The sequence below is a fragment of the Amblyomma mixtum genome, chromosome 10, assembly GCF_055824585.1.
Source record: "Amblyomma mixtum isolate Tamu chromosome 10, ASM5582458v1, whole genome shotgun sequence".
NCBI classification, from domain to species: Eukaryota; Metazoa; Arthropoda; class Arachnida; order Ixodida; family Ixodidae; genus Amblyomma; species Amblyomma mixtum.
In genome coordinates, this window is record NC_143021.1 from 185,308,211 (window position 1) to 185,330,079 (window position 21,869).

General features: G+C 50.1%; 1 protein-coding gene across 1 annotated transcript in view; it reads left to right on the forward strand.

Annotated features, from left to right (window-relative positions):
* The window catches only part of LOC149327938 (multidrug resistance-associated protein 1-like), an 85,957-nt gene that overhangs the window by 12,879 nt on the left and 51,209 nt on the right, over positions 1 to 21,869 (forward strand). The window contains exon 5 of the mRNA XM_089565013.1: positions 13,143 to 13,357. Within this exon, the coding sequence (XP_089421139.1) occupies positions 13,143 to 13,357 (215 nt within the window). The remainder of the gene's footprint in view (positions 1 to 13,142; positions 13,358 to 21,869) is intronic.

The following is a 21,869-nucleotide window of genomic DNA, read 5'->3' on the forward strand; positions in this document are numbered from 1 at the left end:
TAGACGAGGCGAAACGGCGTAAAGCGAGTCGTTTCCTGAAGCGCCGTGTTATAGGCAAACGTCACGTATGGGAGGATCTCGTCCCAGGTCTTGTGCTGTACATCGACGTATATGGCGAGCATGTCCGCTAAGGTTTTGTTGAGGCGCTCCGTGAGCCCGTTTGACTGCGGGTGGTATGCAGTAGACTTGCGGTGGGTCGTGTGACTCAGCTGGAACACCTCGCGCATGAGCTGTGCAGTAAACGCAGTGCCTCTGTCGGTGATACGGAAGATGGGGCGCCGTGTCGTAAAACGATGTGGTGTATGAAGAAATGCGCGATTTCCGAGGATGTACTGGGCGGCACCGCCTTGGTTTCCGCATAGCGCGTCAAATAATCAGTCGCAACTATAATCCACTTATTCCCAGATGCTGATACAGGAAATGGGCCCAGAAGATCAATGCCGACTTGGTCAAAAGGTGTGCTAGGTGGTTCAATTGGATGGAGCAAACCTGCAGGCCAAGTTCACGATATGGGCACCGCCGGAACAGGTGACCGGGCTCCCCACAATGGAAACACAAACGTCGTCGGTCTGGGCCACGCCAGACGTCCGCTCTGCGCAGGGATCGTTGGTCACTCGGGATGTACTGCACTGGCTGCACGGAGGGTAGCGGGACGTCATGATGGGCTTGAACAAACGCCGTTGCATTTGGGGCAGGGCGTCGTAAAGCGTCAGCATACGTCGGGCGGCAGTAGTCCGTCTGGATAGGCTGTGTAAATGCCACCGGGTTCGGGGCAGGGCGTCGCAGAGCTTCGGCGTACGTCGGGCGGTAGTAATCTGGCTGTACTGGCTGTGGTTCGCAGCGTAGTAACTGTGGCCTGATAGCCTGCTGCACCTCGTCGCGGATAACGCCCATAAAGGAGCTGGCCGTGGTCTGCGACGTACCACAGATCTTCTGCAGCTCCTCACGGACGACAGTGCGGATCATGTCACGGAGGAAGTCGGTATTGGTGTTGAACGCCGGGAGAGGCTCCGTAACAGAAGCAGCAAGGACTGGCCGGTCGTACGCGGTGGAACGCTGCCGGAGAACCTGCTCCATCGTGACAGCCTCTGCTAGAAACTCGGCAACAGTGCTTGGGGGGCTGTGCCCGAGGCCGGCGAAAAGCTGTTCTTTCACACCACGCATTAGGTGGCGCAGCTTTTTGGCTTCCGACATGGCTGGGTCAGCCCGTCGGAAGAGACGCGTCATGTCTTCGACTTACATGGTAACCGTTTCATTGGGCATCTGCATGCGAGACTGCAGGACGCGTTCAGCTCACTCCCGACGATCAGCGCTGACATACGCGGCGAGAAATTGACGTCTGAACTCATGCCATGACAAAAGAGCGTCCTCACGGTTTTCGTACCACGTCCGAGCACCGTCCTCCAAGCTGAAGAAAACGTTCCTCAGTTTGGCGGCGTCATCCCACTGGTTAAATGCGGCGACACGTTCAAACTGGAGGAGCCAATCTTCCACGTCCTACAGCTGAGTCCCGTGAAATGATTTTGGTAGCCGTGGGTTGTGGAGGGTGTAGTACGCGGCGCCTTGCATGCCTGGTTGAGGGGCAAGCGCCGAGGTAGTGTCAAATGGCCTGAGCTCAGGAGGCAGCCGGCCAGGTGCCGAGATAGTCTCCAACAGCCCATGCTCAGGGGGCAGTCCTAGATTGCCGCGACTGACCCGATGCACTGGCGTGTCGATAGGGAGAGGTCTGGGGTCCTCGGTGTTAGCAGGGGTGTGCGACATATTCCAGGGCGATGAACCCAGTGCACTCCACCACAAATGTCACAGATGGGTCCTTAATCACACAGGCTAGGCACAGGCCGCAAACAGAGAAGCAGAGTACACTGTGGGGCCAGTTGGTCTTTCTGTGTCCTGTTTTAAACGCTACGTTTGTTCGTTCAGATTAGAGAAGCAGAGTCCCAGCTTCGAGATGATGATGATGATGATGTCCTCAGGCTGAATGGCACATACCCACGGCGGGGGATTGGCCAGGGTGCATAGCGGATACAAACACACTCATGTACAGGGAATGGAGTATATTTAAATTTAAAATTTGGGACGCAGAGCTAGAATTTGTACAAAACAAAAAATACGGAGAAATAAAAGTTGTGAATTCACATTCTAGCAGAGGAATCTACCAGATTAAATTATATAATCGTGAATAGAATCGAACACTGGTTTCAGGGCGCACGCGAGTTCCTCACTTCTTCGTCCTTTCGGCGCCGCCCGGGGACACCTGGCGGCAGTATAGAACACTGTAGCAAGACAAAGAAAAGAACACTACACGCGTGTCGTGCAAGGAAAGCATGGAGGCCACAGCAATAAAAATGGAAAAAAAGAAAACACAATTTTCAGGGATATGAATGACTTTCTTGTAGAAACAACTGTGGGCTGTCTTTCCGGAGAATGTTAGTGCTATTTAAATGTACGTCTTCTAGGTTAAAATACGTTTTCTCCGGTGCAATTGTAAAAGATGACGGGCCGCAGACTTCAGGCAAGACGGCTTAGGTAACAGTGGTTAACTAAAGTGCAATTAGTATTTTTTATTCTTTGCAGTTAGGTGCCGTACTCTAATTATGGATTTTCAGCCATTCGTTGGTGACAGCTGTACAGGTCTCTGATGAATGACGTTGCATTGTGCTAAGGGAGCTAAAGTGCGCCAAAGAAAGGTTCATTAATTATATTTCAGAAGGTTTTACAACAATGGTTGACATCAGTGTTTACATTTCTGAAAATGGCATTGGCAGTCCTCCTTCACGATGACCGAGGTGTGAGCCTCGCCATTAGACCCCGATGGCATGATCAAAACATTCGCGCTTCCTTCCTGTAACCTGCAAAGGAATTCTGACGACAGCCAAAAGAGTGCACGCGCTGCTGTACACACATTATAGAGTCAAAGTGCTCGAACACATACTCCAGAAGTATGTAAAATTGGTTGCGGTATTCCACAGGCAAATGACAACTCTACTGCATTGCTGATTATATAGTAAGTCGACATACGTAGGTCGTTTAGAATTATCTCAACAAACGCTATTCGATTCATTGTGGTTGGTTTTCTGTCATCGTTATGCATGTGCACACATAGGTCCCTACCGCCATGGCACCATCTTATGCGGCATTCTGCTGCTGAGGACAAGGACGCGTGCGGCATGGAAGTCTGCCTTCACTCTTGCGTGGCGCTCGAGTGCTGATCATGAAGACACCAGAAGAATTCGCGGCCGCGTTTCTTGAGAGACGAAATGCAAAAAAAAAACCCTGTCTGCTTTCCTATGCCAGTGCAAATAAAGGGACCAAGCAGCGAGAATTATTAGCAGCCTTCCACTGAGGCATATCTTCTTTCTTTTTCACGGCCTGTTTTAGACTTTCATTGGCTGCTGAGCTAGAGGACGCGAGATCCTGTCTGCGGCGTTCGCATTTCAATTTCAATAATGGCGAAGTACTAAAGTACTTTTGTTGTAAAAATTAAGCGTCCGCTTCGGCGGACGCGGTTGTTGCTGCAACGCGCGTTTTTTCTCTTCTTTTTCTCTTTCCTCTGATCCTTTAACTCTCCTCTATATGCACGTGGCAGCGGTGGTGGCTCGGCTTGAGCCAGTAGGCAGGCCAGTGCAATTTCCTTTTTATCCTCTCAGTCGCAACAACACCACAACAACAACAAAAATCACAGAGAGAGAGAGAGAGAGAGAGAAAGGAAGATAGAGAGAGAAATGAATTGTAATGAGAGGGTTACGGGTTTACGATGCAAAGACGCCCTGAGGCTAGCGAATGCATTCGTAACCAGACGGATGCTCTACTCGACGCTTGCAGGAGTGCGACTCCACTTGCAGGAGTGCAACGAGAACACCCTAGAGGTGATCTTTCGAAAAACCAATAAGCATGCCCTCGATCCCCCCATAACGGCTTACAATCAACGGCTCATCGATCTCGGGATGACCAACACCTGTGCGGAGCTACGCCAGGCTCAATTAAATAACCAATACTTGCGGCTGAAAAAACCGTCAGATGGCAAAAACCTCATAGACCGCCCGCACATTGCCTACAAAGCACAAGCAGAGGAAATGACCAAGGTTCCAGAGGACTGGCGCCACGCGCTAGGTCCAGGCTTTGCCACAAAAAATGAGAAAGGAGACTCACTATACTCCGTTTCATACATCAGGTGCAACGCTGTCAAAGCTAGCGCTCTTTTTTCGCAGCCTGCATCCGTGACAGAAAATAGTGCGTTGCTTGTGGTGAGCGAAAAATAACAAATGCATTGCCGACAGGCTTCGTCGGTAATACATTTGTCATCAGCGTGACAAAAAACGATGATATTGCGAGCGAATCGGTCGAGATCTGTGATTTTGTATTTTGCGTGTGTCGTCTTTTTCCATTTCACGTTTTCGCTGTCCCCGCTGGCCGCCGTGTTTACTCTTTCTGTCCGCCTCCCTTTTACTTTTGAGAAAATGGCGTCCAGCTCAGCGGCGTGACGACAATTTGGACCAATCTGAAACGCGGACAAATACGCCTTGCTCGTCGGTAAATTGGTTTTTGAGGAAAGGAAATGTATCTGTCATATCTTGGTGGACACCTAAACCTCGCCGTAACGGGAAGGGAGGAAGATGGAGCGACGCGTTAGACCGCACGACCACAAAACAGCGCGGAGGGATACACCTCTCTTTATTTTTTTCTGCGGACTACTTCCGTAGCCTTCACCGCGTTGCACATGATGTATGAAACGGAGTATAGGGCCGTCGAACCACGCGCGCGACGGCCGTTAACGGCCGCTGCGGCTCTCGCTACGGAGTCTTCTATACGGATGTTGCTGGTCCACATCACGGGGGATGCTATACGGCCGCATTAATCCACCAAAACACGTAGGTTCAGGGACTCATTTTTCGTGCCCCAAACATTACACACGCGGAGGAGGTCGCCATAGCACTCGCCGCTGCAGAACCAGACTCTGGTTATCATTACCGACTCCCGGGGAGCCTGCCGGAGTCCAGAACATGGACGCAACTCTCAATGCGCTGCCAAAAACTTTACATAGATGCGAGTACCGGGATCGCCCGGACACACGTGTCGTCTGCTGGACCCAAGAACATGCGGGACTAGAAGAAAACGAGGCTGCAGACGCCTCGGTCCGCGCGCTCAACCACCGGGCACCGCATGGGCACTCGCCGTCTTGGTATGAGAAGCTAACCCAGCTATCGCTTACAAAGACATTGTTAAATTATATAACACCTAGCATAGCCGCCTTTATCCCCCTGCGAAAGGGCTAACCAAAAGCAAGGAGCGTGGGCTCCTTCGCTTTTATACCAACACGGTACTGTGCCCGGCAGTGCTGCAATATTTTATCCGGCTTTTAACGGGGAGTGCCTGCATTGTGCTTGCGCGTTCTCGGACGGGTACCGCATGGTACGGGCATACCCCAGCAACCCCACTTACCCACCTTTCCCCTCACCTTCCCGAGAGAGCTGGGAGGCGACATTGCTCGGCTGCTACCTTACGAGAGCCAACGACCTCTCGTGGCTAGGGCCCGAGCTGCCGCGGTAGCCGTAGGGGTCCCGGACAAGTGACCCCTCCTAGAATTTGCCAAGTTTTTTTTTTTTTTAGGGTTTAACCTCCCAAAGCGTCACACAGTAGCGAAAGGCTCCTGAAATTTCGACCACCTGGGGTTCTTCACCGTGCACTGACATCGCACAGTACACGGACATCTAGAATTTCGCCTTCATCGAAATTCAGCCCCCGTGGCCAGGATCGAACCCGCGTCTTCCGGGTCAGCAGCCGAGCAGCATAACTACTGAGCCACAGCGGCGGCTAGAATTTGCAAGTGGCTGCTGAAGGCCAGTCCCTACTCTCTTCTGCAAATAGACTAGAATAAATGATTTCTAACCCCCCTCCCCCATCTTTCTCGTTTGTTCTTTCACTCTCTCCTTCATCCCTTCCCTTACGGCGTGGTTCGGGTGTCCACCGATATATGTGACACAGTTACTGCGTCATTTCCTTTCCTCAAACAAATTTTTTCTTTCACCTGCGGCTTCTTTTTCTCTCATCCAGCCTTCCTCCTTCATCGCTTCTCTTACGACGAGGTTGAGGGGTCCAGCGAGCACTGTGACAATTACGCCGTCTTTCCTTTCCCAAAACCAACTTTTTGTTCATTTATTCATCAGGACGCGATTGAGGTGTGTTATTGAGAGTGAGACAACTACATCGCCTTTTCGCTCTGCTATGCTGCCTATCGGGTCCATCGCCAAGCACAACAATAATCATACCGAGCTCCTCTGTCGTCCCGATGCCATACTGCCACTCGTGGACACCTTAGCCTCGTTGCCACTTCATCGTTGCATTCGTTAGCCCCAGCACCGATCAGTATGGTTCTTGAATACGGCGGCAAGTTTTGCCTCTTTAGACCTCTGCCTTCTGAAGTCCCGGATGTTCTCTCGCGAACACGCATGCGTCCGTTGGGTTTCCTCAACAATAAATGCTATCACCTTAAAAATAGCGTGCTTCACAGAGCTCATGAGCCAAACGCTCTTAGAGATCGAGCCGCGGTTGCGCAGGCTATGGGGGGGCGGGAACCAGTCAAGCTGTCCAGCTTTTTTTCCCTAACCTCCCCCATCATGTTGATGGAAATAAAGGCTATTATTATTATTATTATTATTATTATTATTATTATTATTATTATTATTATTATTATTATTATTATTATTATTATTATTATTATTATTATTATTATTATTATTATTATGTTGGGAGTTCAGCGTACTTGATTCTGGCGTACAAAATCACAATAGAGTCGCTACTATAACGACGGCACTCCCAAGTGAACGTCCTCACTTCAGTGGTAACAAAAACATTTCAAGTTGTGAAGTGTGGTTTCATTCATCACTTCGTCGGATTTACTGTTTGTTAACTGAAACCACAGAGTTCTGGTGTCAGATGCAGCGTAACTTGCCACAAAATGTTTGGGTTTAGTTTATTTAATTATGGATACTCTTTTACAAAACTCTCTCTTCTCTGCAGATGACCATTACACTGTTCGGCACGCGGGCTTGGTTTTATCCCGACGAACCTCTGACAGCTTCGCTTTCCTTTTCTTGCCTCTACGCGATCTCACTGCTCGACCCTGCGCACATGAACACCGTGCCCGTGCTGAGGCACGTCGTTCTGGTAAGTCGGCATTCCTCGAGCCAGTGCCAAGTCTGCTTGTCATCTCGCGCCGATGCCAAGTCGGCTTGTCATCTCGCTAAAGTCGAGCATTTTCATATTACCTAGAGAACTACACTGACCCACGCTCAGCGCGTCTTTTAGGAAGTTTTATAGACTCCAATTACTCAGCGATAACATGTTTTTGACGCTCATGTCCAACGCTCTCGGTCAAAAATTTTGAATATTCGAAAATTGTAAGGCGCTATTATAAAAATATTAAAGGTAATACTTAATTCTTTCGATGTGCAGTAAAATATTCCTTTTAATTTGTTTCCGCAGCTCGCAAGGAGCAGTTAGGATGCGAAATAAAACTATGGGGGAGCTACTTTGGAGACAGAAAATAAGCCAATAGCAAAAAAATTAAAGCCTGCAGAGGGGAGGTTGTAGTGAAATCTTACGATATATGAAAAAAGGGCTGAGGCTTAACTTGGTTAAGCCTGGAGAATACGAAGCATCACCGTGTCGCGTAATTTGGAGGCGCACAACCACAGCGACGGCGCGAGGTGGGCCCCCGTTTCTCCACTGTCGTGACGTCATCTTGTCACGTGGTGTGACGTCATGTATCACGTGATTTGGAGGCGCACAACCACAGCGACGGCGCGAGGTGGGCCCCCGTTTCTCCACTGCCGTGACGTCATCGTGTCACGTGGTGTGACGTCATGTATCACGTGATTTGGAGGCGCACAACCACAGCGACGGCGCGAGGTGGGCCCCGTTTCTCTACTGTCGTGACGTCATCGTGTCACGTGGTGTGACGTCATGTATCACGTGATTTGGAGGCGCATAACCACGGTGAAGGGCTGAAGTGGTAGCTAAAGTAGTATGCTTCGCATAAAAAAAACCGTTTCTAATAGGTTCCCACTCAAAAATGGTTTTGTCTAGAATAATTGGGTATGCTTCTTCGGGTGTGACATGAAAACTGAGCACTGGTTTTGAGGAAAGCAAAGGGCGCAGTAACTTTCTTACTTCTTGAGAGACACCTGAGATACGCTGTGAGAGAAGACATGAAGGAGGGAGTTAAATAAGAAATTTGTGCTGTTGTAGAAGGCTGTACAATAATTTCTACCACATGAGGGTCAAATAGCAGATAAAGCCATCTGGCGAAAAAAAGAACACTGAGATGAAACGAAATGCACGGTAATGGTCTTCATGTAGAGGGACAACTGAATCACTGCCACATTGTCAGGGAAGGAATGAAGCAGTTAGATATGAGAAAAGGTTTACGTTTATGGGATTTAAAGTCCCAAAGCGACGCAGGCTATGTGGGACGCCGTGGTGAAGGGCTCCTAAAATTTCAGCCACCTGGGGTTCTTCACTGTGCGCTGACATCGCAAAGCACACCGGCCTCTAGCATTTCACCTCCATTGATGGGAAGCCGCCGTAATTGTCTTACTCTCGGCCGACGCCTGAACCATGCTGAGGGGAAGGGCGAAAAGAGAGTTAAAGAAGGAACGGAAAATGAAGCGCTGCCCTAAAGGCCTCCAGATTAGTTGAAACCACATTGGGTTATTTAACAAACTGCAGACATTGCAACAATACACGGTCCACTTTTGCGTTTTGCCTCAAGGTGGAAAAAGCAAGGCAAGGAAGAGAAACAATACATAGTAGTAAAGGAAAAGATTAAGGGGAGTACTATTATTTGGTAGTTAATGGACGGCGCCTGTATTCCTTCCCTTACTCCCTTTTTCATCCCCTTACTCAGGGCACGGTTGAGGTGTCCACTTTTCGACGGAACTTCTTCGGTGTCTGCCTTCGTCGTTCGTTGCTTCTTAAACACGCGTAACGCAGGCAGTGGCTAATCCTTTGACGAATGCAACGAATATTGCTGCGGCAACTGCGGAACGACTCTATAGGTTTCGTTGTCTAAGTTGCGCGACAGCATATATAGCTCTCATAGCTGCCACGGTGGCTCAGTGGTTATGGCACTCGGCTGCTGACCCGAAAGAAGCGGGCTCGATCCCGGCAGCGGCAGTCGGATTTCGATCGAGGCAAAATTCTAGAGGTCCGTGTAGTGTTCGACGTCAGTGCACGTTAAAGAACCTCAGGTGGTCGAAATTTCCGGAGCCCTTCACTGCGGCGTTCCTCACCGTCTGAGTCGCTTTGGGTCGTTAAACCCCCATAAACTAAACCGTATATAGCTCATGCTTTCTTAAGAAAACGACGGTCTGAAAGCGTTAGAGCTTTTGTGGAAGATAACGCATGAGGTGGGTTGAATCGAAAGTGTATTTGCATGTGTAGTCAAAAAGAAATTGACAGAGCACCACTGCACTAGCTGCAACAGCCTACTAATGCGGCTTGCACCACATTTAAACGATTGGGATGGGAGAACGAAATCGCAGGAATGAAATCGGTATAGGCACTTAGATACAGTGCAAGGTCTGTTTCTCTTGGATTAGTCAGCAGAAAGAAAGCACCTATGCGGAGCTTGCAAATCACTTATGGCTCAGGCCGCCGCGGTGGCTCAGTGGTTATGGAACTCGGCTGCTGACCCGAATGAAGCGGATTCGATCCGGTAGCGGTGGTCGGATTTTGATGGAGGCGAAATTCTTGAGGCCCGTGTACTGTTCTATGTCAATGCACGTTAAAGAACCCTAGGGGGTCGAAATTTCCAGAGCCCTTCACTACGGCGTCCCTCATAGCCGAAGTCGCTTTGGGACGTTAAAATCCCCTTAAAAACTACATATAAACCCACTTATGGCGCAGGGTGCAGGTGGGCATCCACTCTTGGAAGCAAACCAAGTGCCTCAATCGCTCTTATGGAGAACCTCGTATGAAGGGTGGTGTCGAAGCGTGAGATCTCCTCGCTCTTTTAAGTATGTACTCAAGAAGCAAGTAAACAAGAATTTGAATAAATGTTAAGGTAGATTAAAGTGATAGAATCAAGGCTACCATTCTGGAGGAAATCCGGCGCCGTTGATGTCGTCGTTGTGAGTGAGAAAGCAGGTGGTACATCTGCCTCCTAGGTCAAACGACCTTCCGACGTCATCACAACTTGCCCACTCTGACAGATCGCAACTTGCCTACCAGATCGTGAGCAAACTGTTCATCGCGACAGAAGGCAAATAAAGCAATGAGTAACTTCGAGAGGTTGCTCGGCAAGAGCAGCCTGGTTCTCACAACACGCACCGATGGCTGTGTTTAAAACGGGTACCTGCCAGTGCAGTGGTGCAGTGCTTAAGCACTGCGGCAATGCGCAAGAATTGGTATGAGGACTCTCAGCGGTCTATGAATGTAGAAAACGACCAAAAATGCTTAGGGGAATCCCCCAAGGTAGAGTAGATTTGTAATAAGGGAGTAATTGCTCATTGACGTCCACCCGAGCGCAGCCATACGGCTACTAAGGAAAGCTATACAGTTTTCTCTGAAACTTCGTAGTTAATGAAAAATTCTTCGTGGTCCGAGGTTAGAACCCGGGACCACCGCTACACTGGAGCAGTCGTTCCACCAATTGAGCTAACCGGGACGGCAAGCTTATAGTAGGGCGAGAGCGAATTGATCAATAACTCGAAGTGGGTACAGTGTTGGTCAAATGTTTAGGGGAAACCCCCAGGTGGAGTAGATTCGTAATAAGGGAGTAATTATTGGCATCCACCTGAGCGCAGCCATACGGCTACAAAGGAAAGCTATACAGCTTTCTCTGAAACTTCGTAGTTAATGAAAAATTCTTCCTGGTCCGAGGTTAGAACCCGGGACCACCGCTTCACCGGAGCAGTCGCTCCACCAATTGAGCTAACCGGGACGGCAAGCTTATAGTAGGGCGAGAGCGAATTGATCAATAACTGAAGTGGGAACAGTGTTGAACAGGGGGATTCCCCTAAACATTTTTGGTCAGCACTGTTCCCACTTCGAGTTATTGAATAATTCGCTCTCGCCCAACCATAAGTTTGCCGTCCCGGTTAGCTCCATTGGTTGAGCGACTGCTCCGGTGAAGCGGTGGTCCCGGGTTTGAACCCCGGACCAGGACGAATTTTTCTTTAACTGCGAAGTTTCTGAGAAAGCTGTGTAGCTTTCCTTTGTTGCCGTACGGCTGCGCTCGGGTGGACGTCAATGAGTAATTACTGCCTTATTAGAAAACGACCAATACCGCATATAGGGGCATGTAGGTAGAACTCAGGCGACAAAAGAGTGCTACTTGCGCGGGAAGGATCTGTAATGGTATCGCATTGTACTCTTAAGGGTAGATTAAGCGGAATGCGGTGATGAAAGAAAGAACCGTATCGTCTCCGGAAAATGACAGGCAAAGAGGACCCAAGACCGCTAAATGGACACATTAACGCTATCGCTTCACACCGTAATCTGCAGTTTAAGTATCCCCTCAAATTTTTGACGTCAAGACTACAAAAAAACAGACGGTTCTAAAACTGAGATGACATTAATCTGTATGCCTTACCTTCTTGCAGTCTCTATTTGGGCTGAAGCGGATTGCAAAGGCATGCACAGAAGAGGAAATGGATATGGCTGCTGGCTCACTGAAGAACGCAAATCAGTCTGAACGTAAGTTGTAGCAATGCATATCAAGTATCATTCACGTATCCCTGGTTCGTCATTTGCATCCGACAACTGTTTTCGCAGAAGCAACTGCATAGGGGCCTTCTCCTGGGATGCCACTCTCACAGCCTCGTAGCGTTATGAAAAAGCGGTAGGTTTTTAACATACTTAAACCAAGTAGACGTGCAAAAGCATGTGTTTAGGCTGATTGCGCCATGGTTTTGCTTTGCTGTGTCGTCGTGTAACTGGCAACGATATTAGACTCAGGTTACGCTCTGATCGAGGTTAAACTGATCTGATGTGTTCGCGCCGCAGATGGGAGCTGATGAAGACGACGATGCGCAATGAACAGAGCGAGAGTGCGTTGCGGTTTGACACGAGGCGTGCTTGGATGCAATAAAGAAAAAAACTGCAGCGATAGTGTAGTGATCTCGAGCAGTGGCCAGCGTAGCGGACCTGTTTGGGCCGTCGCGGGTTGAAATTCCAGTGACGGAAATTTTTCATTGATTTATTCAAGGCCAACGCCAAGGTATCAGCGAGGACACAGCGTGTGCACATTTGTTCGTGAAGTGAAGCTTTCGCTCTAAAAATTGCGGGGCGCTTACGTGTCCATAACACGAACATCTAAGCGACAGCTGCGGTGTGTCAGCAAATGTTTTTATTGACATATCTTACTTTTATTTCGCAAATTAAGCGAGCCTGAGGCGAATTCAGACGCGTTGCAGTTTTCTTCTGAACATTTTTTCGACAGATTGCTTACAGCAGTGACAGTTATCTGCACGCATGTTTAGACGCGTTTGTTACAGCGTGCTGTCTCGAACGCCCATATGAACACGGTAACATGAACCGTGTTTGCAGGCTGAGGTGTTGGAAACTGCGTTTCCCCCGAATAAGACGCAGCGAGATTTTCACAGCCCCAACCACGCGCACAATGCTGAAGCGGTATTCAAACGGGGGACATCGGCGCAGATGGATAAGTAACGATCTTAATAAGTAACGACTGTGCGGAAACGATAAAACGCTCGCAGTAAGGGAAAGTGGAAATTGCTCTGTTTCTTTCCATCGCACCTTTACGCCCAAAGAAAAGTTCGGCTGTTTTGCCGTTAGGCTTAATGTTTGCACAAATTTATCATTCACCAGGCCCCCTGTGTTGCTGCCAGCTGCCATTTGGACCTTTTTTTTTAAAATATGTACCGAGTTACAGTTTCTCCTAATATGTTAGCATTTAACGTAGTTGATCGAGTATGCCGCCGCCTATCCCAGGTGATAGGTGGGGCCCTGCAGGGCTGAGAAACTCTTGGATATGTACACTTTACCGCGCGTTGTTTTCTTAATACCTTACGTGTGCTGGCCTGGGGATCCACACTATCCTTTTTTGCTAATCCTTTGCGTAGCCATTCATTCGGTGGGTTAGGTCTGCTTATCGGTAGATGTGTTTTATTCTTTTTCAGGGGGCACCGTGCGCCTGGTGAAAAGTTCATTTTCCTGGAGCAGAGACCCCGGCCCCAACGTCGAGTGCCTACATGTGGTCCTACAGGACGTGAACCTCCGGGTGGAGGCGGGCTCCGTGGTGGGCGTCGTGGGGTTCGTGGGCAGCGGGAAGTCAGCGCTGCTCGCCGCGATTCAAGGAGAGATTCACCGCGTCTGCGGCTCGGTCGCAGTGTCGGTAAGACGATCAAAGCTTACATTGCTCTCCTGGAACAAGTGTACTGGGAAACGGAAGTGCAGGCTGTCGACAGGGACGTACCCGGGCAGCCGCTTGCTGACCGATTTTTTTTTTTTGGCGATGTTACATCATGCCGCAGAGCTAATCCGTTAATCCACGGCGCAGCGGTAAATGACATCACGGCACGCGACATTTTTATCCGGATTCTCGCTTTGCTGTGAGATTGAAGCCGCGCCGCGTGGCAGCCGTGGGCACGACATACACGGCCGTGTTCAAGCATACATTTTCCTGTGCCCGTACGCGCGCATTGTTCTGAATGCACAGGCGCGTTTTCAACGCGGCAGCGTTAGAACGGACGTTCAGTGGAAGAGTCGTGCCCGTTGTCACACTAATTCAGGTTTGGTCATCATCATCCGCACCACTTATTGTACCCTTAAAGGCCTTCTGTGGGCAGTACGTACGAGGGAAAGGGGGAGCAGTATACAACAATAGCACGAAAATAGATGGCCAAAAGGGCCGTGTGGATCCAGAGGGTTGTAACGCCACACGTTAAGCTGTGGAATGAAAATGAATAAAATTCGAGTCAGTTGTGACTCTGAGGCCGTAGCATGACTGAAATGTCATTATGAGATATAAGGATGCAAGATAAGTTAATTAAGTCAGACACTTCATCCCTAGGTTACTGAGGTACAGTCTTTGTCAAAAGTAACCAGGTTGCATGGTTTGCTTCTAGCTCGTGCAGTGGAGCCCTTACAGCTTCCCTGAAACTGAAATGGTCGTTAAAGATAAGGACTGGGGGTCTTCTTGCCTTCAAACATGTTTTGATCTTTAGGAAAGCCCCAAGGACTCCACTATACAAGCTAGAAGCGAACCATGCAGCCTGATTACTTTTGACAAAGACGGTACGTTCGTTCGACTCGGTTAAAAAAATAACCTCTAATGTCTTCTGGATTATCACGTAGTTGTTGTGTCCCCTTATTGCTTTTGTGTGTGTGCGCCCCCGCATCCTCCTCCTAACGACCACTCGCATCCTCCTCCTAACGACCACTTGCCCCTCGTCGCACGCTGTCGCCAGATGCCCCCCCACGGTGCGCCCCCGCACCCTCCTCCTGTTCTGGGAAGCCACTCCCTCCCGTGGACGCTTCTCCGCTCCCTCCTTTCTTCGGGCGGCCAGTTCGGCTCCTGCCTCGGTCGACGCTGGTCGCACCCTCATCGGCTTTAAATAAACGAAGTCTTAAAGTACCGTGTGCGTCTTTCGCTGCATTCAACACAGCGACCGGACACGACAGTGGCGACGAGAAAGTGGATTCGACCCGCGCTACGCAACGCTATTGACAAGCCATGGCTACGCGAGGGTTTCCCAATCAGATACCAGAGTTCAACGGCTCATCGTGGTCATCGTGGGTTGGACGCCTTCAGTTCTACTTTGAAGCTAACAACATCACAGACCCAGCCTTGAAGAGGGCCAACCTGCTGACGCTTTGCGGGGAGCAGACCTACGATACTGTCTGCGCCCTTATTCAGCCAAGCACACCAGCGGCAGTGTCTTACGACGACATCGTAAAAGCGCTGCAAAAGCACTACGACCCAAGGCCATCCGAGGTCTACAGCCGGGCTCGCTTCCAACGACGAGATCAACTGGGAGGAGAAACTGTGAGCGCCTACGTAGCCGCGCTCAAGAAGCTCGCTGCCGACTGCAATTTTGGAACGCTGTCGACAACAGCTACCGGGCAGGAGGGAGACGCAGCTTCTTCTGCTAACACCCCCATGCTTCCCTTGGACGTGATGTTACGCGACAGATTTGTGTGCGGACTGAGTGACGAGTCACTGCAGCAGCGCCTGTTCGCTGAGAAGGACCTCACATTCAGCAAAGCTTACGACATCGCCGTTCGAGCGGAGAGCGCCGGTCACCAGCAGAGAGGGATTCGCCGGAACACCGAGCCGGTACACCAGACAAGCAACCAGGTGCGCAAGCCTTCTGTTGTTGTAAAATCGGTCAAAAAGGCAGAACGCTGCTGGCGGTGTGACGACCAACACAACCCCCAGGGATGTCGATTCCAGTCAGCCACGTGTAATTTTTGCCACAAGCGAGGGCATATCGAAAGAGCATGCATTACGAAACGGAGACTTGCCAAGATAAAGTCACTTTCCCAGCCTAATCACAGCGTCAACGCCTCAGAGAATACGCCGCTATCTGATCTCCATGGAACAACATCAGCAACACCATCTGTGTTGTACGACCTGAACACCATGAATCTCGGCACGCGACCGAAGATTTTTACAGAAGTAAGCGTACATCACCAGCTGATTAAGTTCGAGGTGGACTCCGGCGCAGCCTGTACTCTGATCAGTGAGGACACGTTCCGAACTTCATGGCCATCTGACGCACCCGCCCTGCAACAAGACGACACGCACCTGCGAACGTGGTCAGGACAGAATCTGCCACTATTGGGCTCTGCCAACGTGCAGGTTAACTACAACGGCCAGACCCATACGCTACCTCTGCTTGTTGTGAAGGGCACAGGATCAAGCCTTCTAGGGAGAAACTGGTTTTCTCCACTAGGCGTGATGATATGCGGCATACACCAGACGCCGAGCCAGAACATGGTTGGTAAACATCAAAACGCCGATGCGCTAAGCCGTCTGCCACTAGACGCAACTGTTGACGAACCATTTCCACCAGGAGACGTTCTGATGTTCGAAGCACTGCCAGAACCTCCGCTTACAGCAGGCACAGTTGCAGCATCTACGCAGAAGTGCGCAGCTCTCCGGCTAGTTTACACAGCTGTTCAACAAGGCAACGTGCATAAACTCAAAGGGGACAACTTCGACGCTTACCGCAGGCGAGCTACAGAGTTGAGCACCCATCGCGGCTGCATCATATTTGGGTCCCGAGTTGTGATGCCGAGAGAACTACGCGCACAAGCTATGTCTCTCATCCACGCCGGACATCGGGGCATCGTTGCAATGAAAAAGTGTGCCAGAAGCTACATGTGGTGGCCTGGCATTGACAACGACATCGAAACAGTGGTGCGAGAATGCAAGCCTTGCCAGAGCAGCCGGAGCGCCCCGCCGAAAGCTCCTGTCCCAGAATGGGAAAAGCCAGACACACCATGGCACACACTGCACATTGATTTTGCAGGACCAATTGAGGGCTGCACTTTCCTTGTGGTCGTAGATGCCTACACAAAGTGGCTTGAGATAAGGCAAATGGGACAGACGACTTCGGCAGCAGTCATTGACAACCTCCGATCACTATTTGCAACGTTCGGCCTGCCGCGCAAGGTAGTGTCGGACAACGGAACACCGTTTGTGTCTGCGGAGATCCTCAAGTTTTATCGCGACAACGGGATCTCATCAGTTACATCGGCCCCCTACCACCCAGCGACAAACGGACAAGCCGAGCGCTACGTAGCCGAGCTAAAACGCGCCCTTGAAAGAGATCAGACAGGCTCGCTGCAGCGCCGCCTTGCGCGCTTTCTCTTCAAGCAGCACACGACGGTTCAGAGCACAACAGGCGAGACCCCCTCGAAAATGATGTTCGAGCGTGAAATGCGAACCCAGCTCACAGCCATCCTCCCCGAGCCAAAGGCAGAGACGTTCCGGGAAGAAAAAGCAATTCCGCGCTGCGGCACGCTTAATGAGGGGCAGCGCGTCCTCGCCCGACAGTTTCTGAAAAAGCCACGCTGGGAGGAAGCTACAATTGTCAGACGCATAGGCCTGCGCTCTTGGCTCGTCAACATACATGGCACAGTAGCACGCCGACATCTCAACCAGCTGCGTAGATTTACGACGCCGTCTGAGAGCTGTCCGCCAGCGGAGAGAACACGTGCACCATCTTCCCACATAGCCTGGCACCTCTTCCCGGAAGAAGAGACTTCGCCCAGGACAGACCTAGGAGACACAGCGAACAACAGCCAGCCTACAAGTGTTTCTCCCCCGAGCGCACAAAGCCAGCGCGCCTCCACGCGTGAGCGCCGACCCCCTGCACGATACCAGGCAACTTTCTAAGGGGGAAGGAAGTGTTGTGTCCCCTTATTGCTTTTGTGTGTGTGCGCCCCCGCATCCTCCTCCTAACGACCACTCGCATCCTCCTCCTAACGACCACTTGCCCCTCGTCGCACGCTGTCGCCAGATGCCCCCCCACGGTGCGCCCCCGCACCCTCCTCCTGTTCTGGGAAGCCACTCCCTCCCGTGGACGCTTCTCCGCTCCCTCCTTTCTTCGGGCGGCCAGTTCGGCTCCTGCCTCGGTCGACGCTGGTCGCACCCTCATCGGCTTTAAATAAACGAAGTCTTAATGTACCGTGTGCGTCTTTCGCTGCATTCAACACAGCGACCGGACACGACAGTAGTGTAGTGTGCTTACTGATGTATGCTAACTAGTGTGTGTAATTAAAAGGGTTGCAAATGAAGAAATAAAATAGCAAATAATAATTAACGCTTTTGCATTATACCTTACGGCGGAGCTTAAAACTGATCCCATAATTTTTTACTACACCAGAAGCGCCGTGTCTGAGGCACGTAATTTTCTGCAGAGGCGCTGAACGGCGCAGTAAGATATCTTTCATTGTGCTGTTCAAACAGCTTCCTGGTTTCATTGGACGCTTGAAAAAAAAAAAAAAACATAGAGGCGATCATACGACGCGGTGTGACGAATCTGCGTGAGCAGCGCCGGTTGTATAGCCGTTCGCTTTTACTCTGACCATCTCCAAATTGCGTCTTTGAATTTTACTTCGCCGCCACCTTTTCGTTCCACTAGAGCTTGAGGGCTTAGGTGGGTGCGTGGTGGATGGAGCCTATCGGAAAGTGAAGGTCGGTGGGTGGCTGGTAGTTAGACGCTCGTAGGGGAGAGATGCGCTTTTACCGATGGGTGCATGGAAGGTGCCCAATTCCGCTCGAAACCACTATGGAGCGGGGGGATGTAGAATTCACACGCGGATGTACACACACCGACAACACACACACCCGCTCGCGCACTCCGTCCTTTTCGCCGCAAGACGACTGTAGTGCTAACGCAGTAAAAAAATAAATAAAAATGAAGCGTTGAAGGAAAGAGATCCCAGCTTGGTTCAACATATCATAGAGACACTCTTGACAACAAAGCACACAGAAAACGACGAGGACGAAGACGAGAAAATAAAAAAGACAAGCGCCATGCCAGTGTGAACATGCCTTAAGCCTGTGCCTTTTGTGCCCACAGTGTCTCTTTATATCATTCAAGAGAAGGAGGTTCATTAATTAGAGAATTTATTCGCAAAACAAAGAGCCTACCTCGTGACTTTTGCGCTAGAGAACTATTTATTACAATTGACTTACCTGTGATGCTGAAATTTAGTCGTCCTCAAACCAAGCAGGCATACTAATACTTATACGGCACTGTCGTGCGCGTTTCTGCGATTTCCTACCCGCGCACGCACCAACGTTACATGCCTCCTAGCAAGCTGTTAAAGCCGTCAGTTGCTAAATCTGTATAAAGCGGCATATCCACCGTATTCGAGCAAAAGGTATGGTGTTCAGAGGTAGCCCTCATCCTTTAGCTCCTGAGCCGAAGAACGTCAAAAAAGTGGCTATGGAGGCAGCATCGGGATGACACAGCTGGGGCATCGCGATGCTTAATGGGGTAACGAAAAATTCGGTTTGAAGTTCTTGTCATCAACAACGGTGGGCAAAAAACGTGCTATGTAGAAGTCGGTGAACTTATTGAGTGGTAGTGACGATGCATATAGCGTGCACCTAGAAGGTGCCCGCAGAAGTTTTCGGAGAAAGGAAACGTCGAAAACAAGTTTGTTGCTGCGTAGCGCCTGTATTAGGATGCGAAGCAGTTGGGAGTTTTTGTGTTTTATTTGTGCTGGAAACATGCGCGGCATCTCTGCTCGCCAGTTGCGCTTAACGTCGAGCGTATCGCCGCAGGAAACATTCCCTGCTGCAGCCTTTTGCGAGGATGGAGTAAACAATGCGGAGAAATAAATAAGCAATAAATAACAAAATAACTCATACTCTTTACACGCTGGGGGAATGCACTTGCTAGAGGTGCGTTTCGAATTCCTTCCAACCGAATGTCATTATAGTCGACTGCCCAGCTCCCACTACTACACGAAGTTTTCAGCGGCCTTCGTTTCATATGACAGAAAGTAGATTGAGGTTAAAAGTAACCTCGCCCGCTCCACTAAAGTACCGCGGGTAATTCGAGTCGGCGGAGGTCCGCGGAGACATTGGAGATTTTAGTATACCTTCTAAACGCCGTCCAATAGCCATCGCCAATAGCCATCGCCGCCCGCCGCGGTGGCTCAGTGGTTACGGCGCTCGGCTGCTCACCCGAAAGACGCGAATCCCGGCCGCGTCGGTCGAATTTCGATGAAGGCGGAATTCTAGAGGCCCGTGTACTGTGCGATGTCAGTGCACGTTAAAGAACACTACGTGGTCGAAGTTTCCAGGGCCCTTCACTACGGCGTCCCTCATAGCCCGAGTTGCTTTGGGACATTAAACCCAGATAAAGCAAACCAATAGCCATCGCTTCACCCCGCGCCACAATCTCGCTGCGCGACTGTTTCGGGTCTGCGGTTTTTGATTTCGATATCCGGTGCTCATTTTTTTTGCACTCTTTATTTAACAACTTCCTCACGTATTCACTACATGAATGCTTGAACATAATAATACTCCATTCTGCATTTACAGCATGAGCGCGAAATTTCCTCAGGAGTGCGATAAGCCTTCTGGGAAACACGTCGGGGTTGCTGATATCGCGTAGGACCGGCGCTTCTCGCTGATTGTCCCTGCTTTCTACGACGTGACCAATGGTTAATTTTAAATTACTTTATCATCAAGTATATTCGGTTGCCGCTTGCATTAAATGAAACGTCTTAACTTTTTATCTACAATCGATGGCGACAACTGCTGCGAGCCGCCCAAAGCATTGCTCGGCAGTCTGTGTCACACCGACACTTCCCGTTTAGTGTATGCGCGCCTTGCATGCAGTGTAAGCAATAGTCGATTTGAGGTCACAGTTGTGAGTGCTACAGCCTATCGCCATTCGCATTCGCTAAAACTAGTTAACTCGCTTTCCACAACCGCCGAAATCACACACACGAATCCTACGGACCTACCAGGCCTACTTCGCGAAAGGGGGTCGTCGTCGGTAAAAATCTGAGAATTTGTCATGCGTTTATTGCTGGTGAATGCTGACGTGTGCACATATTAAATATAGCCGCTCATTTCGGTTATTTTCAATATGGAAAATATAGAAACCAGCGCTGATATATACACGGCTTTGCCTCACCAGATTGCAGTTTTCGCTCAGCCACTGACATGCCGAGGAGCTCAAGGATGCTCCACTCCCGCTGTGTCGTTTGCCTGAAAAACATGTCCCACTTCATTAATATGCCGCTGTTGATAGTCCTGGTGTCGTCGGATTAGTGTGACCGCGGAGACCGCCGACGTCGCGTTGTACACTGAAAACGAGCTGGAGCTCCCGAATGTCTTTGGAAATTTTATTTTATTTTTTTATTTGCAGATACTGCAGACCATACATATACATGGCCCAGGCAGGAGGGGCATCCGTGGCAAAAACATGAGTACACATTAACAAGCATGCAGCTGGTCAGAAACAAATTTCACATAAAAATTTCATAACGAGCGAAGTACAATTAACAGTGCAAGAATTGACGCTCCAGTTCTATAACAAAGTCGCTGGCTGCGAAAGTGTGCGATTGTGCAGAACCGCGAGAGTGCGTCGAGTGAGTGAGTGAGTGAGTGAAAAACTTTATTAAGGTCTAGACTTGCTTTTATTCTGCGGCTGTCAGATGGCTTCGTCCATCTGCTTGTACAAAGGTCGGTTGCCCTTAGTCCAGGGCTCCGCTGGAAGCTGCTGCCAGTTGTGCTCGCCGAATCAGACCTTCTTGGTCGACCCGGCGATCGCTGGAGAGCACTCTCTTCCATTGCTCCGCACTCGAGTTTGTTATAACGGGTACCACGCTTGTCCTCTGGCATGCCCACGTTATGTGGTACAGCGTGGGTGGTTCTTGGCACCAAGGGCATTTGTCAGTATATTGTGTGGGATATATTTTGTTGAGTACATGTAGGTTCGGGTACGAGCCCGTTTGTGGCTGCCTCCACGCGAAATAGTCCTCTCTGCTAAGGAACTTGTGTGGTGGTGGATACTGCTTTCTGTAGCCCTTGTAATAGTTTAGTATCGCCGAATAATCTTGGGGTATAGGTTCGTTCCCCTCGAGGTAGCCTACTTTGGATGCTCGGTAATAAGTGTACCCTCGAGCTATCCTGTCCGCCTCTTGGTACCCTGTTACTCCCGCGTGTCCCGCCGTCCATACTATCGTATGCCTGATTGGTTCTTCGTTTGGTTGTCGTTGTATTATGTGGCACCCAGCGCTGAGTAAGCGGAGCGCTCTATGCCCCATTCTGCCGCGTAGGTAGTTGCGGCATGCTGTTTGTGAGTCTTAAGGATTGTTAGGGACCGTTTAGATCGATAGCCCTCCGCTGCCGCTAGAGCGACGGCCGC